The sequence below is a fragment of the Thermobia domestica genome, chromosome 1 (assembly GCF_964235325.1).
Source record: "Thermobia domestica chromosome 1, izTheDome1.hap1.1, whole genome shotgun sequence".
NCBI lineage: Eukaryota > Metazoa > Arthropoda > Insecta > Zygentoma > Lepismatidae > Thermobia > Thermobia domestica.
Window position 1 is genome coordinate 209,647,030 of NC_137454.1, and position 20,296 is coordinate 209,667,325.

Consider the following 20,296-nt stretch of genomic DNA (forward strand, 5'->3'; position numbering starts at 1 on the left):
TATATATTAGAATTCCATCTTCGTGGGCTACCCAAGGGCCTGTTTTCAAAATAAGTTTGGAACTGAAACATTATATTTGTGCATCATTTGAACTGTTGACAAGGGCTAAAACCAAACCGTTAAAAAAATGAAAATTGAAATCTGAAAAAGAAAATAGGATCCATGGTTAAATGACAGCAAAAAATCTGATTATTACTGATGGTTAGCAACTTTGTAAAAATCTCTTTAAGTTCATGCTACAACAACAGTTCTTACATAATGATGTAACACGGTAATAATACAGATCTTAATAAGCACTTTCAGAAAATGCATTTAATCAGATTTTGACAGTAGTTGCGAACAAACCATTGGAGACCAAGCAAGAAGGAATCTGAATACTAATGAAACAAAACCAATAGCGTGTTACGCTGTTATCCACTTTAATTTAAAGAAAGATGATTTCTAATGATAGTGCTGGGAAACAATGTGTACATAAATTTGCCAGTTGCCCTTTTGCAGTTTGAAAGTTTCTTAGAAACAATAAGCCATTCCAACAAAGAAAGATAACAGTATTATAACTAACATATTATTTTCATTTGGAAGTTGGAGATGGGTTAGAGGACATTTATAGAACTAAAGATGTCTGCTATTCGACGCACACTGCAACTCAGTTGTAAGTATTGTTAACTTGCAGCTAAGCAACAGAAATGAAAAACTATATATAAATTAATGTAAATAAACTTACATAAATTATAAGTATTAATTCGGATATTTAGAGACAAATATTCAAAGAACGTTCTGTAACATTAGTTCTCTCTCTCTTTTGTACTGTAGTTGAATGGTAGGAGCAGTAGCGTACGCAGACATTTATTTCGGGGGTCCAAACTCAATATGAGGGTATTTTATATTAAAATTCTTAAAATTGCCCCTAAAATTAGGCCAAATTTACATAAAATTCGAAATTTCGGGGGGTGGATCCGGACCCCAAGGACCCACCACCTGCGTACGGCCCTGGGTAGGAGATTGGTTGAAAGTATATTAAATCTTTGATCTGGATATAAAAAAAAATTCGAAGAATATTTAAGTGAAAATGGTTGATTTATTGTGCACAATTTTGTCTTTATTCTTTTAATCCAAAATATTCATAATATAAAGTTTCTGGTGTTACAACCTAGAAAGATTATGGCAGTTTCTATGTTCGTTCGTTCAACGTCTAATTTATGGTCTTTTGGAAATAATCTTTGTTTTTGGCTGTCTACAGCAGAGTTCGCTACTTTCAATTTAAGTATATTTTTAAATTGACCTATATGCTGCCGGAACACCCAAAATTATGTTACCCACATGGAATAGAACACGGAATCATACACACCAAAGGCATGCATACCATTGGGTTTACATGGGACCACACATTCTCATAATATCATAACGACAAAGGTTATAACGTTAAGAAAACTACTTATAAAGTGTCTGACTAAATATATAAGCATTAAGAATTTACCCTAGAATACCAATATCAACATACAGGCCAACATTTCGAATATCGTTTGAGATATATGAAAAATTAAAAATTGAGCAGAGCGTTTGTTTGAGTAATTTTATTTCGAACTGCCAAAAAAAATCCTAGAGAAACTAATTGTTTGTTAATTACTGAAGATCCTAATGATAATTAGTCAACATTTTCTCTCTCTCTATATATATATTGGTTACTATTGTTAGTATTTGCTTTCTTGCAAGAGAACCACCTACGTTTTGACATGTAATACATAATGCGTAAGATTTGGTAATTTTAGGTACTTTTTTGTTTTTCGAAAGAAGAAACCATTCGTTTAGTAATGAAAGCTCACATTCGTAATTAAAACACACCGCAAATGATGGAACACAAAAAATATATCATTCATTTTACTGAATTCTGTCTGTTTCAATACTGAATAATAATAATAATAATAATAATAATAATAATAATAATAATAATAATAATAATAATAATAATAATAATAATAGATGGAACATTCTGTTCGACATGTAAACAATCGTACATGCAGTTGTTTTAATGTAAATTTCAGTCTCAAGCAAATATGTTTTTTCTTTCCTTTTTTATCTTTTTTGTTACTATGCTTCAGGAAATCGATTAATCACTATAAACCAGTGGTTCCCAACCTGGAGGTGCGCCTCGTAAGGGGGCATGAATAGCAAACAAAGGGGAGAGGGCGTAAGCAACTTGCAGAAATAAACTACATTGGTAATTTCAAATATTAAGAATGTTACACCAGTAAGCGTTAGATGAAATACCATGAAAAAACAAAATGATATCGAGTAAGAATTGTGGTTTCAGTAAGAACAAAGCTGTTAAAAATTAATATGCACCACATATGTACTGCATGTGCAGTATTATTTTCCAGTATATCTTAACTATGCTGGAAATTAACATAAATTGGTAAGAATATGTTTACTATTACGTATTATGTTGTTATTACGTACAGTATGTTCGAACACTTGATAATTCAATTCAGTGCTGCATCTGAAAATCTCTGAAGGAAATAGTCAAAACGTATTATGATAAACGAGCGAGAAAGAGGGGGGCGTGTGTATGCAAAGTTTGCGAAGGGGGCGCCGTATAAAGAAGATTGGGAACCAGCTTGTAAAGAATGTATCGCTGTGCAAAAGTTGAACATTGTACAATATTTAGGTTCTTGAGCTACTGGGATGCAAAGCAAATGCAAATGTTATACAACAAAACATTCATTTTAAATCGACTCAGTGATGCCAACGTGAAACATTATAAAATTCCATCTTGAAGGGGGGGGGGAAGTCCCATTTTATCTCTGTTATACTTATTATAAATATGATATGTAGTACGAAAAATTAAACTTTTGTGAATTAGTCACTTTTCACAAGATCTATATGAATTATCTTCTATCGATCTTCTTTCTTTATAAACTAGTTAATGAATAAATCTTTCCTTATTCGAAAACGCATATATTTTGTTGGCAGAAGCGCGGTTTCTATACCATGACTTTGTGCCATCAGCTTCTACTGTCCGCAGCGATACTGGAAAAAAAATTCGCTCTCAACATACATTGTGTGGAACGTCTTAAAAGTTGATTGTTTCTCGTTTGGCATTCTACTTTCTCCTTTCATTCATTTGTTCATTTGTTTTATTTCCTGTTTCATTTATTAAGTACCCGAGCACAAATTGTGTCCCTTGACCCTTGTATTTTAAGTATTGCATATGATTAACTCACTTCAGAAACAGCTTCCGTACTAGCATGCACTATCCGAATAGCAAAGAAAAGATTTCGTGCAAAGACTGCGAATTTGACACTCAATATTGATTTCGCGTATCTTATGACTCGTTACGTCTATTTTTCACCCGTAGAGAAATTTGTTAATGTAGATTTTTTTAATATATATGTGTGTGAGCATATATGAAAAATCCCATATATTTTGTCCTTTATCCCATTCCGAAATATTAACGTCAAAAAATCCCACGAAATGGGATTTTTCTGACATATTGGCATCATTGAATCAATTAGTTGTTACCCCAAGTTTTTGGCTTGCTACACATAGCGCCATCTGGCTGGCAGAGCAAAAGTATCGACATTTGTAAACAATTAGGAATTAGCGTTACACACAAAGTGAGACGTTGTTCTATTATAATAGGAATTCAAAGTAATTTAGGTAGTTTACGAAGAATCTTCAATTATTTTTGCAATTAAACATTACTTTGTCGGGTTGCTTAATAGTGCTCATATTTTTGCCGATGACATGCAACTGCAAAAAAATTCTATTAATTATTTACGCAGATATGGCTATCCTAATCTCTAAGAATCTGAGAGTTCTTACTTTCCATACTCTAATATACAAATATGATAGACTATTAGAATTAAATTTAAATTGAAGATTCACAAATGATCTGAGATCATTGTATGAATCGTATTCCTTTGCATCTTAAAACATCTGCACAATGAACCAAGTGGATAGGTGCTTTTCTGAGCACGTGGTTTAGGGTTCAACTCCCGGCGAGGTACTTGCCTTGTATACAAACCCAAATGGTAGTTCCACCCTACTGTCACATCTTATGTAGCCTTGGTGCTCAAAAGAGCGTTGAACTTCAAATAATGAACCATTACAATGAAAAACAAAAGTTCTTTTCCACTGCTAGACTTTCAATTGTCAATAATATCAAACAGTAAAAGACCTACAGTATATTCAATGTAGTTTTCTGTAATGTACTCTAGTGTTATTTCTACGTCAATCAAAACTTATTCAAATTTACTCACGAATATCAAACCTTTGACTGAAAGAAAAAAGTAGAGTTGAATTAATATCTTTGGTGGCAAGTATAATGTCAAAAGCACAAATTCTTTCTCATCATTGTTTTTTTTCCTAATAGCTAAAATAATCAATTTTAATACAGTTTTCGGCAATATACACAGAATTATGAACTATTGTCAAGAAAACTATTTTTCCAATTGGTTAATTTATTCTAAATTTATCGGTAAATTAAAATGTAGGGACAAAATCACTTTCTGGTTTCAATTAAACAACCATGTTCAGTTGTTTTCGAAGTTGTTTATAGAATGGATTATAAAATTGAAGTGGGTTTGTCTGTTCCTCCAACATACACATGAATGCGTCACTACAGATTGTATAAGATTTCAGTTGTTTGCTTACTAAATATATTCTTCGTGTGTATAAGAAATGTTCTTTAGATGGAACAATCATTCTTTTCTTTGCTATCAGCTAATATTTGTACTTCAAATAGTTGTAAGAAAAGGAATTCTTTGTATGTGAAGTAAAATAGGGTGAATGGTAATGCTTTTATTTTTTGTTCTAAAGTGAACAGTTACGCAGTGTAATGCATTGCAAACATATCATAATGAAATTAAGAGAAAAAGCGAATCTTTTGACTTTAACGAGCAGAGAAATTGATTTTTTTTAAAAAACAGAAGATAGTTTTTTTTTTAAAAAAAATAGCTATAACCAATAAAAGTAAGTTTAAATAATAATAACAAGAATAATAAACTAATCCCTCACGTTTCAAGAGCGTAACTACCACTGCCGAAAATTTTCTCTTCTAGGCTGCCTTAAAAAGATGAAATTGAAGCAATAATTTGCAACGGTGACACCAATACATTAAGTTTGTTTTAAGCAATAAATAATACTAGTGTAACACGTATGTTGTTAACCATAGAAAATAGTTTAACTCTACATTATAGTTTTAACATTTTTGTAACAATTCCTTTTAAGAACACTGACCAAGAACTCAGAAACTTTCGAAAAATGCTTGATCATTCCCAGTACGAAGGGAGAAAAAGAATGACTTTCTTTCAAATGAAAATACAGTAGACACCAAAGTCCTGTTTAGCAAAGGACAAAAAATTATTATCTTTTTGATGTTGAAGTCGCCCTTTAATAATAATAATAATAATAATAATAATAATAATAATAATAATAATAATAATAATAATAATAATAAAACTACCTAACAGTGACTCACCAGAAATGTCAAAAGGGTCAGGAAGTACCTGCATCTTGTTGCTAGAACTGTCTTGGATTTGGAAAGGTCACGTTGTGCATTTCACCTTCACTGGTGGTATTCAATTCCGTATTTTCAAGGAGTACCTTTGATATTTTATTTCTCTGAATGACGAGCACTTTACCTTTCTAACTCATAAACACTTATGTTCGTTTGTGTTTGTGTTTGTATACCTGCATGTATTTCATTCAATCGGTTGTGAAAAGGGTTAACAACATAATCACTATCTGTCTAGACGGACTATATCTCATATGTCTGACGCAACTAAGTAGTTGGACCGCCGACCGTTAAATTGCTAAAATAAGTGTTCATTGTAAATGGCTGTCTAAAGTTGAACTATCTTTGAATTAATACAAGAAGAATTAAAATTTGTTCCCTTTTTAAAAGTTGATTATATATATATATAAAAATAATGTTCGTATTCCTCTACTTACTTTTCAATATTTGTATTTGATCCTGACATATTCATAGCTGTTTGTTCACAATTGAAGTCTTTGTTCTTGATTGCTGGGAGACAGATTAAAAAATATGAGTAATGAAAAAAGTGTTTAAGAAGAAGTATATTTATGGAACTCTAAATAGAAGTTTTAAGTGGAAACTCTTCAAGGGAAACTACAAATAAATTTTTGTTTTCCGTTTCACGATTTTGGTCTGTAAGCTATAGAAGACGGAGGATTGATGAAAATGAATGATTGTGAAAGAATTTGGCGGAATGATGTAGGAAAAAGTGGAAGAACCCTGAGAAAACCCACGAACACACTGTTGTGTACCCGAAACTTACAGGACTTTGGATCACACCAGAGACTTTGAAATGTGGCTATTGCAAAGAGTTATCAAGAACCTATAGTTATCAAAATTAGAGAGAACTGGAAAACAGTGTTGAAGCGTGGAGAAAATATTATAACTATTATTCTAGGTCCTATAATTATAATTCTAGGTTTACGTCTTACAATTATGATCTTAAGGCTAAAGGAGACGAATGAATTAATGAAAGTGAAAGGATATGTAATAATTGGTGGAATCATAGTATGGGAGAAAACGGGATAAACCAGGGGAAACTCACGGACATGATGCCGTCCTCACAAAATTGCGTGGCCAGATGACCCTCACAACAGACACACATTCTACCATTGAGGTACCATAGCCCTCAAACTAATGGGTGAGTTTTGAAAGGATGGATCAAATTCAAAACAATGGCACTATTGGAGGAATTTAAATGATGCTTTAGAAACTAATGGATAAGTATTTGAAAATTGGAACGGGAAGAACAATACTGAAGGGAAATTACGAAAAAAGAGAAAAAAGACAGACCGCTTGGATGGGAAATAATATAACTCCAAAAAGGAAATGTTAGAAGAGAAAACTTTGAAGTTCAATATCTCATGAAAAATTCACATTTCTTTTATGGTTGTAATCAAAAACATAATTATGAAGTTTGTTTTTTGTAATGCTGACAGTGAATTCTTTTGATGCGATTTACATGAGATGTGTTTTAAGTTTCAACAAACTCTCTCCTGGAAAAATTCAATTTTTGAATTACATCACTTTTGGCATCCAAGAGGTCCATATGAGACAGTGGATAAAGTAGAATAGAAGAAATGACAGAGAAATGTAGAATTGAAAGGGAAGTTTTTATATTGTGTAAAATAAAATGCTTCACTGGAGGCAGTTTAAAAAGATGATAGAAGATCAAATGGGTAAGGGAAGAAGAAGATTGCAAACTGGTGGGTAAAATTAAAGATACACCATAATCAAACAATAAGGACCAAAGTGCATAGAAGTATTCCTATTTGCAACAGGAGAATGTCAATAATTACATAATAATAATAATCATGATTAGAACGATAGTGGGGTAATGAAAATAGAATGGTAATAACGATGATTTAAATATAGAAATAGAGTTATTTGTTCCATGTGAGAAATTCGAGCATAGATAAAGAATTAATTGCCTTGATTCCAGAAGTTTTCTATTTCTACTAATAATATGCTTGACTGGCTTGCTTTCTGTTCTCACGAAACCTTAGTCTGTTTACCTTACTGAACTATTTTTTGGCAAATATAATGTAAACGTTTTTCACGCTAACATTTTTACTATGACCCATTTGGTAAAGACATCATCCTAGAGATTGTGCTTAATCCTTTGGAAAAAGAAAGGAAATGCATAAAGAAAGGTAAATTTTTCAGCGCTGACATTAATTCTGGATATTACAGTAGTGATTACCATAGCTACCCTAATGATGTGTGTCACTAATTGACACGTTCATCTCTTTTTCTATTCTTCTTCTTCTTCTTCTTCTTATTATTATTATTATTATTATTATTATTATTATTATTATTATTATTATTATTATTATTATTATTATTATTATTATTATTATTATTATTATTATTACTATATAAATCTCTACTCAACACGTAGTAAGAACGATTCCACAAGCTTTCTAGAAACTCATAAAGAAATGAATATATGTCCTTAAATTTAAATAAAATGCAACTTTTGGTTTACCCCCTCGTTCTCATGTTTTTCTATGGAATGAAGGAAGAGTTAGTAAATGGCAATAAAATAGTATAAGAAAAAGAAACAGTAGCTGGAAAACAATCTTCTATCTTAGATTGCGAAATACATGATGTTGCACTGGTCTATACATGCTCCCTATAATTTGTAGAGACAATTCAGTAGCCTCGTATATGGAAAACAGAACAAATATATACAGTGAAATATTGCTTTATATATTTGTAACATTGCTTTATGCATATATATGTATGTGTGCAGGGCCGGATTTAGGGGTGTGTGCACCGGTGCACGTGCACCCCCCTTCGTTGTAAATATACACTATCTAAAATGAGAAACTAGCAGTGAAAATAGCAACCTCTTTGGAAACTTTCTGACATTATTTTTCCGCTTAGGGCTTAAGAGAAAGCAGAGTTCTGGAAAAGCAATAATTTAAGTCGATTTTCTGAAGGTTGAAGGAAAAGGATTCACCAAGGAAAACAATATAACATTTTTCAAGTAGGGAAGAAAACAGAAGCCAGGATAAGAGAATATTTTGTCCTGTATAATACTTGCGACATTCTCTAAAATACTTTGCTTCCTTCTATGCACCAGCGTTGTCAGGGATAAAGAATATTGTCACATGTCACTTTGAAGAATTCAATGAGATTGGCTATTTTGATAGTTATTCGTGCATCCCCCCTCAGACAATCCTGGATCCCGCCCTGTATGTATGTATATGGACTTCTGTGTATTAATGTATGAAATCTCGTTGCACGTCTGAGCAATTAGTTCTAAATTGGAGAGTGATTAGAAATGAGTATTTCGTGTACAATCTTTTTTTTTTTTTTTAATTCCTGGAGACTCACTTGTGTTTTAAGGAAAGACTCTGCAGTACTCTCTATGTGGAACTACATGAAATAATACGTACCTTCTTTTGTTACTAAAAAAGGATTTTTTTCGGGTAAACGTCCCCTGAACGGGACGTGTTATCATCTGCATGATCTTCAAATACACTCTCAATATTTAGTCAGGTTTCTAGTCTCAGCAAGCCATTATCGTACTTCACATCTCTCAACAACTGGTGTTTCATGGTTGAATGAATTTTCTCTTTTTCCTGAAATCAGCATTGCAACCTTCTGTCTTAAGATAAAAAAGTTTAACAGAATAAGGAGATATCACTAATAAATTTGATTTCGAGAGTATACTAAGTAATACGAAGTACATCGCACATAATCTTATTATTAACTTCCTAGTAATGATAAGAGACAAGACTTGAAACTTAAGGCTTTTATAAGATTCAGGAGTAGTAGTTAACTCTTGCGAGTGACATCTTTCTAGACTATCTTCTCGAATGTGAATCAGTTTTATCAAAAACGACTCAGGTGATTCTGCTTATATTTCATAAATAAATATTTAAATCCAATAACATAAGAATAATGTGTAAAACAAATTCTTATATAAAAATATGCAGGAAAGGTAATTTCCTGTTAGGGCTGTTTTTTTTTTTTTTTTTTTTTTTTTTTTTTTTTTTTTTTTTGGTGTGTGTGTCTCTAATACGGCATGCGATTTTATTGATACTTCCTTCAACTTGCAGAAATATAACTGTTTGGGATTGCAATACATCAAGTTTACGTGAGGTAAAAGGAGTAAATTCTACCCGATGTTGCACCTTTGAACATGCTCATGCAAAATAATTTTCCAGTGAAACCTACCGAATAAATTATTCGATTTTATTAAAATATGTGTACAGTTATCTTCTTTATCGCATTCAAACAATCCTCACTTTTTGCGATTGAAAAATAGTAGGGTAAACGGGAACAAATACCCCAGACTTTGGGATTTCCATATTTTAAATAATATAATAAGAAAATAATTTTCTGTAAAGACGTTCGCCAAAATTGCTAGATTTTGTCATAATAAAGAGTATAGTTTGTTTATAGCTTAACAAACATCCCAATGCATGTAGTTAAAATAGATCAAGGCCCCCTTATTCTCCCGATATTCTGAAAGTTATTTCTGCGATAACTTTCGTGAAAAGTATTCGCTTTTGAACAACGTAGTATATATATTGCTTGCGATTTAAATTAGTGAAGAATGGGGATAATCCTAGGAAGGTCATTCCGCTGGCACTTGAAAGTCTCTTCAATGGTAACTTTCGTAAAGAAAATAAAATAAAATAAAATAAAAAAATGGAATATGTGCATTGTAGTATATTATTTCGGATGCCTCAAATTTGCCACAGTTTCCTTGAGTTTAAAATCAATCAATAATGAAGAAGTTATTCTTTTGAACATGACTTTCAAATACATTTTGTGATGATAAATTATATTTTTTAAAAAGTCAAAACATCGGAATCACAAATAATAATACAAAATCATATTCGATATTACGGCACTAACGGGGAGGGGGGGGATCGAGCTGGGTGAGCCTCCCTCTCTATACCACTGCCTCAAAGCATAATCATGGAACATTAAACTAAAAACAATAAGACCGATTCAGAAGGAAATCGGCGATGCTAATAATAATAATAATAATAATAATAATAATAATAATAATAATAATAATAATAATAATAATAATAATAATAATAATAATAATAATAATAGTAGTAGTAGTATGAAAAATATTTCCTACTGTTTGCTAGATTAATATTCGAGTGTAATTTAACATTTTAAAACAGTCTTTTTTTAGGGGGGGGGAGATTTCCAGGTGTTGGCGCCTTAAATTTGGATGTTTCTTCAAGAGATTATTCAGTGTGTTAGCACATCCTAGGCAAAATACTGCTGGTTAGAATATCCACATGAATTTATAACATGCGATATTGACATTTATAAAATGTCACGATAAATTATATGCTGTCTACTAGTAGGTTGTACTAAGTAGGCTACAACCTCGAGGCGCAATGTCAACTGCCCTTCACACTTTATCCAGGCTTAGGACTGGCAGTGTAATGGTAGTGTATAAATTATTAGCACTACATTGGCGTACTTAAAAGTTAAAAATTGCAGGGGAAATATAGGTCCCTTTGTCATCATTCATTCAGTTTAACGTCCCACATTATGCCGCCTAGGCCAAAGGAGAGGGAGTGATTCCTTAAAATAACATTTTATGTTTTCGAAATCCACTTAAAGGTACATCAAATGAGCACTTAAGAACGTTATAGTAAGATGGTGAATATGAATTAATTACCTTTGTGCATACCCATACGAAAAGTTTTGGCTACATCTATAGATGGAAAGCCCTCCCAGCTGGTCTATGACTACCACGCGCCCTTTAGGTGGACGAGGCCCCGGGTCCGATTCCCGGTAGATTATTGAATGATAGTGGTTCGGATTCGACATTAAACTGTACGTCCAAGTCTCATATAGCCGCGCTGCGGAAAAAGGAAAAAAAATTGAAAGATGGCTTGAAAATTTTAAACTCAAGGAAATTGTGGCAAATTTGAGGCATCCGAAATAATATACTACAATGCACATATTCCATTTTTTATTTTATTTTATTTTATTTTCTTTACGAAAGTTACCATTGAAGAGACTTCCAAGTACCAGCGGAATGACCTTCCTAGGATTATCCCCATTCTTCACTAATTTAAATCGCAAGCAATATATATACTACGTTGTTCAAAAGCGAATACTTTTCACGAAAGTTATCGCGGAAATAACTTTCAGAATATCGGGAGAATAAGGGGGCCTTGATCTATTTTAACTACATGCATTGGGATGTTTGTTAAGCTATAAACAAACTATACTCTTTATTATGACAAAATCTAGCAATTTTGGCGAACGTCTTTACAGAAAATTATTTTCTTATTATATTATTTAAAATATGGAAATCCCAAAGTCTGGGGTATTTGTTCCCGTTTACCCTACTATTTTCAATCGCAAAAAGTGAGGATTGTTTGAATGCGATAAAGAAGATAACTGTACACATATTTTAATAAAATCGAATAATTTATTCGGTAGGTTTCACTGGAAAATTATTTTGCATGAGCATGTTCAAAGGTGCAACATCGGGTAGAATTTACTCCTTTTACCTCACGTAAACTTGATGTATTGCAATCCCAAACAGTTATATTTCTGCAAGTTGAAGGAAGTATCAATAAAATCGCATGCCGTATTAGAGACACACACACCAAAAAAAAAAAAAAAAAAAAAAAAAAAAAAAAAAAAAAAAACAAACAAACAGCCCTAACAGGAAATTACCTTTCCTGCATATTTTTATATAAGAATTTGTTTTACACATTATTCTTGGGTTATTGGATTTAAATATTTATTTATGAAATATAAGCAGAATCACCTGAGTCGTTTTTGATAAAACTGATTCACATTCGAGAAGATAGTCTAGAAAGATGTCACTCGCAAGAGTTAACTACTACTCCTGAATCTTATAAAAGCCTTAAGTTTCAAGTCTTGTCTCTTATCATTACTATGAAGTTAATAATAAGATTATGTGCGATGTACTTCGTATTACTTAGTATACTCTCGAAATCAAATTTATTAGTGATATCTCCTTATTCTGTTAAACTTTTTTATCTTAAGACAGAAGGTTGCAATGCTGATTTCAGGAAAAAGAGAAAATTCATTCAACCATGAAACACCAGTTGTTGAGAGATGTGAAGTGCGATAATGGCTTGCTGAGGCTAGAAACCTGACTAATTATTGAGAGTGTATTTGAAGATCATGCAGATGATAACACGTCCCGTTCAGGGGACGTTTACCCCTTTTTTCTAACTAAAATATTATATTTTTCTAATGTGATTATAAAAATTTGGCTTCTCAAGAGAAGTAGACTTTTTTTTTTTAAATAAGGTTGTTCATTTTAGCGTCATGTTAGAATTTTTATCTGGAGTAGAAAATACTGGATATGCTCATGATTGAGCGAAAAACATATTACTCTAACTAGACTATTAAAATAAATTCTCTAAATTCTCTTGTCGCGAATTCTGTCGAGGAATTTGAAGCTTAAAATATACAAAACGATAATCATGCCTGTTGTTCTGTATGGCTGCGAAACATGGTCACTTACTCTGAGGGAAGAACATAGACTGAAAGTATTTGAGAACAAGATCCTGAGACGAATATTCGGACCCAAGAGGAACGGGAATGAGGAATGGCGGAAACTTCATAACGAGGAACTACATAATTTATATGGTTTACCCAACATTGTTAGGGTCGTCAAGTCTAGGAGGCTTAGGTGGGCGGGTCATGTAGCTAGAATGGAAGAAAGTAGAAACGCTTTCAAAGTCTTGGCTGGAAGACCAATCGGAAAACGACCATTAGGAAGACCTACTCGCAGATGGGAGGACAATATTAAGATGGATTTCGCAGAGATTGGAATACAATGTAGAAACTGGATGCAGTTGGCTAAGGATATAAGTTAGTGGAGAGCTTTTGTGAACGCGGCATTGAACCTCCGGGTTCCATAGGCCATAGAGTGAGTGAGTGAGTGAGTGAGTGAGTGACTATTAAAGTACCAAGAGTGGGCAGAGATAATATATTTCTATACTAAATATTCACATTTCACATTGAATGCAAATTTAATTGTACAAGCAATGATAAAAGGATTTGATTCCAAACAGACAATTCACTATTATGTCTGATGTACACATATATTTTTGTTCCTTTCATATTGTTCTCTTCCTATATGGAATAACCTGGTAAGTACTTGTACAACAGCCTGAGAAATAAGAAAGGAAATACAAATATACAAACTCTTGATGTTCTGCAACTCATAGCTTACGCCTTTTTGTAAGAGAGACTCAGAAATAAATTCATTTCATTCTTTAAGTAGGTCATGTCGTAAGTTCTAATGGTATTTGTATGTAGTTCTGTAAGTTGAATTTACTACAAACATACTTGTAAGATAATGTTTGCATTTCAAGCGATTATTTGAACAGCTAATAGAATAGGCCCAGAAGAAAACACACTTAAGCACTATTCCTGAGATTGTTGAATTAGTAGATGGGCTTGGCAAAATGTGTTGTACTAAATCGGTAACGCTGAGTCAATGCTGATTTCCTACTTTTTTTTTTGTGAGAAGACATTTTTAAAGGTATTCTCGTAAGAAACTCTCAAAGAATCGGAGAAAAATCTTTTTTTTTCGTATAAACCATGTCAGTTTTTCTTCAGTCATAAAAACAATAGTTAACCTTGTATAAACATTTTTTTCTTATGGTTTAATATCCTTCATTAAAGTCAGATTGAGCCATTAACTTCAGCTATTCCATTACATTGTAAGACATTTTATATAGGGTATATTATCTAGAGTAAAAGTGTTGTAGAATAGTTATTTTTAAAGTTTCCAATGAAAACTTACGTTTTTAAAAATTATTATTACTATAACTTATAATATTGGTAATTTTGAAAAGCTTGTAATTATAAAAAAATATTCAAATTAATTGCTTTTGACAGCATAAATTTAATGGTGAAAATTATAAATATTAAATAGGTCTATTAATAACACTTACAGATCATTTTCTATTATACTTTCGTGATTTACACTATAAAATATTAACCATTGATTTAAATTCACATTAAATATGAGAAAGTAGTCCAAACAGAATAAGTCAATGTTTATGTTTTTTTTTTTGTAAGATAATTAATTGCATTATGACGTGATGTAAATCATTTATTTAGTATTCAAACTAACTTTCATTATATAATAAAAATTACATGAAGAAATAAGTTTATTGTGTACCAGTCTAGTAGAATGATTAGCGTTCGCCTTTTTAGTGGGTATGGGTCCAAGTTCGATTTCCGTTGTAGGCAGGTACTTAAATTAAGGTATAGTGAATTTTGACCTAGTAAGATAGAAATAATGGCATAAGAAGCCTACTCTAAAATTTGCTTTACCTAGTTAAATATGTATTGAACACAATTTTTAGTGGCCTAGAGTGAAAGAGAGTTTTTTTTTTTTAAATAAAAATCTGGTTTCTCAATAAATGAATTATGAAGTTCAAAGAAACGGAAAGTAACTTCTCCATTTATATATGTTAAAATTTCTAATGATGATTTAGTTTCTTAGAACAAATCGCATTGGATTAATTAAAAGTTGTTCTCTCTTGAAGGCAGAAGAAAATTATTGTGATGACCTCGGCACTGCACACCAAATCCAAACAAGATGATAAGAAGTACACGTATAGATAGTAATTAGAACATCATGCACAAAGTACTAAAAAAAATTAAATGCTTAGAAGATATATAAACTAGTGTTAATGAAACAATTAAATTTCTCTTTCACCGATTGACAATATTGAACCATTATCCACAAAGGAGCAATGAATTATTATTATTATTGGCGGTTGTTTATGAGGGACTAAATAACACATATTCCTTTCAATATAAAATCAATAAATGTACAATGCTTAAACGTCTTTTAGTGTGGCAATATAAATTATAGTACAAAATGAGTTAAGTTGAAGATTATGAAGGAAATGAGCCAACACCGAAATTATAAATCAGGTCGACGTACTAAGTGAGAAGAGTACTGCTCTAAAAAAATAATCACAACTTAACAAGCTAGTGGAGTTTTAGAAAACGTACAGTAAAATCTTAGAAAAGCTATTGATGTAAGATTATTACGGAATGGAGAAATCAGAAGTGACAAATTGGAAGGTATGTTCCTCACTGAAATGTCAAGCAGATGAAACCGCAGAGAAAACCATCTCTGAATCACAGAAATATCACCATCATATGCTAGAGAACAGCGAATGCTCTAATGATGATAATAATGAGAGTAAGAAGAAACATAAAGAAGAGTATCAAACATCAAATCCTAGTGAGAGAGCGCGTCACAAGGAACGTTCATTTAATCAAAGAGAACAACGTACAGCCAAAACAGCTGGTGAAAATGAGAAACATCCAAAGCTTGAGGAAAGACAAAATTTTCTGCAATGGGCCAAGAAACGAAGCACTAGTAAACCTTTTAGAGGAGGGAAATTGGATTACAGCAAATCTTTTAGGAAACCAAAAGAAGGAAGAACAGAAAACAGGACAAAGAATAATCAAATGGGAATTCAGAGAAGATCATATAGTTTCAATCAACCAAAAGAAAATATAGAAATCACTCAGAATAGAACACAAGAAGTAGGATCGTCGTCTCATAAATATGATGAATCAAGACAGAATTTGTCGCATAAAACAGAGGATAAAATAAAATTTTCTCCAAATAGGTCCGAAGTTTTAAGAGGGTATTCATTTCATAGATCAAAAAACAATTCATCTCAAAAAACAGAAGAGCGATATTGTAATATACCAGAGAGATTGAAGGAAATTTCATCCCGCAAAAGGAATATAATCAAAAGATATTCATTTCATCGATCTAGGATAAATTCACCTAGTAAAATAAAACCACGCAAAGAATTTTCTCCCCGAATATCAGAAAGAGTGATAGACAATTTCCGTCACAAAGGGAAAGATATGAATATGCCGTCACTACGTGGTGTGGGAGGAAATTCATCCCTAGTAACAGGAGAAAAGAAATCACTTTCAGCTCAGCAATCAGAAAGTTTGATTCAAAAATCTCACAATGAAATGGAGAAAGTGGAGAATTGTTCATTCCATAGGTCATGGGATAATTTACCCCATAAAAAACAAGATCAAGGAGGGCGTTCTGTTCACACACCAAAAGAATTTAGAGATCTATCAGCCAAGAGAACAAATGATGGGACTACATGTTTGTACTTATATTGTAGAACAAAAAATGAATCTCTTAAGAAAGATAAAGGAAAGCCATTGTCCCTGAACAGAGCACAAGGATTGTCAGAAAATCCATCTCATAAGACAAAGAGTATGAAAAGTGCCACAGGAGTTTTATCTTATGTAATTGAACGAAGAATGCCCATTTCCCGTAATACATCAGAATTAAAAGAAGTTTCTCCTGGTAATCAGAAGAACGCGGGACAAAATGTATACTACATATGGAGGAATGATTTCTCTAATGGAAAACAGAAACAGGGTGAACACACTTTTCAAAAATCAGAACGATTGAAGGAGAGTTCATCCCAGGTAAAAGAAGAAATACGAGGACGTTCATCCCATAAATTAAGGAATATTTCATCTTTCAAAACACAAGGTCGAAACATAGTTTCTCATTTGAAATCAGGAAGATTTAGAGCAAATAAGTTCTGTAAAGCTCAAGAAACTGGACTATATTCAGTATATAGGCCAAAAATAAATTCTGCTCATAAAACAGAAGAACAGGAAGGACTTTCTCCATATCAATCAGAAAAAAATGTAGAAATGTCACCTGATAAATCGAAGCAAATAAAAGGATATTCATATCATAGATCAAGGATTAATTCATTTCAAAAACCACAAGAACGAAAAAGTCTGTCTCCTCGTCTATCAGAAACTGCAGAAATAAAAGGATGTTCATTCCGTAGATCGCAGACACATTCACCTCATCAACAGAGAGAGATTTCACCTCGTAGATCGGGAGAACTAACAGCCAGATCAGCATATACAATGGATGAAATAAAAGGATGTTCACTTAAAAAGTTAAAGGCGAATTCTTCTCACAAAATCGCAGAACCAAACTCATACTCCAAGCATAGACCTGATGGGCATAGAATATTAGAAACGAAAAAAATTCCAATTTATGAAGCTAGTAAAACGAATAACAATACATATTTTAATACAGAACAATCTGTGTCCTCTCATCCCCAAAGATCAGAGGAATTACGAAAAACTTCATTTCAGAAAAGTTTAAGACACTCGTACAAAACGTTGCCATCTGGGTGTACTTCTTGTTCTAGTGAAAGTCCACACAATACAATGGAGGAAGACACACAATTTAAATTTGCGACATCAACGAGCGCGAGTGTTTGTCCTCTACATAGAAAACAGGAAAGAAGCGAGTCTTACGATACAGAAAATCATACGTGTCATAGGTGTAAAGGTTTGTCTTATGGTATAGAAAGACATACATGTAGAAACTGTGAAGTTGGTAAATCGTATGGGAAACACAATAGGTATAGAGAAATTCCATCTGAAACGGCAGTGAAATGTTCACGATATCTACCTCGCCAAACAACTGCATATATGACACGTACATTTCATAAGAGATTAGACAATAATTTAAGTACACCTTATTGTAAGGGACAAAGGAAACTAAGTAACTGCAGAGCAACAGAACAATCTTGGTTAGATTCATGGGAAGGTGTACCGAGAATAAATATATTGTCTCTTCCAGACATGATTCTTGAAAAAATCTTCAGTTTTTTGACTTCCAAAGAACTTGGCACAGTACGACAAGTATGTTCTCGTCTTAACCAGGTCATTGTAAACTTTATCAACCATAATTTTAGAGAACTTCAGACGTGTTTTCAAAGAGAGCACAATTCACTTAACAGAATTAATTATATAAGTGAAATCAGTAAGAGAAACGGAAAGTTTTACAGCCTAGAACAACAATTTTTGGATACATTATGTGCTGAATATGAAGTGATGAAGGCCTTCTTTTGGAAGTATGTCGAACATAATATGTGCTCTTCTTTCTTTGCAAGTAATGCTTTGGAGAAGTTTCATGATACTTTGCGTCTCTTTCGTAGCAGCAGAAGAAACTGCAAAACTCTTAATGTTGGTGTTTTGGGTCGAGTTTATGCAATAAATCGAAAGCTAATTCTCCATTCTGAAAAGGCTCTCAGTAAAATTGATAGTAGAAGGAATTTCCCTAAAGATGCTGTTGATATTTTGTATTGTTGCTTAAACGCAACCAAAAATAAACATTTGTATTACACAAAGGAAGCTTATGAGGTTTGTTACACGTTTGTTTTGCGTGATGTTTATTTGCTAGTAACAGGAAGGGAACATGTAACAACAAGAGGATCCATGCAGCAGTTTAAGTATCTTATAAAGGCATTAACTTTGCTGGTATGTCTGAGTAATCGCCAGTATTTTCGTAAGAAAGTGGCTTTGTCGGAACAACATTCTCGTGAAATCAACGACAGTACCGTTTTCTCTCATAAGAGAATCACTTTTAATGATCGTCTATTTATCTATGGATGTACAATTCAAGGCACTGAAAGATCTACTGTTACAGTACATATTAAGTTTAGCATTCCTCTACATACATTCGAAGATAACAGTAGTAGTAGTGATGTTAGAAGTCGCCGAAATCGATCCATGGATCACACTCGTTTCCGGCAACTCTGTGACTCTCCAATCCTAGATAAAAATGTGGAAGTCCAACTAAGGTTTATCTGTGATTCTAGTTATGCCACATCCTCTGAAATGAAAAAGTCACTTTCTTTGCATAAAGTGTTGCCAGAAGAAAATACCAATAGGGGGAACAGAGTCAGGAGTGCCAGTCCCTCCCGTTTACTAGAAACTGATGAGAGAAAACGAAGCCTCAGCGCTGATAGGTGAAGAACTATCAACAATAGTCTTTTGGAGTCCAATTCGTAAATTTCTAAACAAAATACCTTTTGTGCGTCGATTTAGAATTCTTGTGTGTATGTTGAAGAAATATGCTAAAGATCTGTACATTTATTGGAAAATAATTATAATAATAAAAAGATATTTATAAATATGAACATGTTAACTATAATTACGTTTGCTATAAGACGTCTTTTCATTGCATGTGTTTGCCTTCATGATGATGGTACTAGTAAAATGTTAATATTTAGGTTGTATGGTTGTGCTGCCGTTTAGTACTGTACCTCAAAAATATTTTAAACCATTATTTAAGGAAAATAATACCATTAGTCATAAACCGAAAGCAATTTTAATGCATTTTTCAAGAGTTCCAATTTAACAATGGATAGAGAGAAAATGGTTTACGCACGCAGTTGAATGAATCTGCAACCGGACATAGTAACGTTGGTTATACGGCACTGAACTTCTACAGTATTCTCTTGGATGGGAACGCGCATTTATACCTATACCACTGCCATCTTCTTATATTGGTGATAAATGGTTGCAGTCACTTGACAACCGTAAGCTTATCCTTCCTTAATATCCTTTAATCCTTCATCCTTCCTTAATATTTCCTCCACTTATCAGCATTTGACTCGACCCCTCTTGCAACTTTGGTGGGAATGACGGAGGGAATGTGTAGTGATAACTTGAAAGAATAGTAATTAAGAAACATAAACGCGCTTCTTAAACACAAAGAATGCATGTTTGGTGGTAGTGTACCTACATTGACCGCAACGACTCGTGAAGCCTGAGCTCTACATAAATTATAGAACTGTTTTTCGTCACGAGTGATGCATCGGAAGAATTCGGGACGATTCGTGGAAGTTCTTTCCGAACGCACACATGAGAAAAAGGGAAACAGCAGAA

At 32.8% G+C, this 20,296-nt stretch overlaps 2 protein-coding genes across 2 annotated transcripts in view; both read left to right on the top strand.

Annotated features, from left to right (window-relative positions):
• Positions 1-20,296, top strand: part of LOC145693474 (uncharacterized) — a 76,657-nt gene that overhangs the window by 37,428 nt on the left and 18,933 nt on the right. The gene's annotated exons all lie outside the window — the stretch shown is intronic.
• On the top strand, positions 248-19,531 carry LOC145693466 (uncharacterized). Its single transcript, XM_081769502.1, has 2 exons — positions 248-652; positions 15,079-19,531. The coding sequence occupies exon 2, from the start codon at positions 15,596-15,598 to the stop codon at positions 19,376-19,378; it is 3,783 nt and encodes a 1,260-aa protein (XP_081625628.1). The 5' UTR covers positions 248-652; positions 15,079-15,595; the 3' UTR covers positions 19,379-19,531.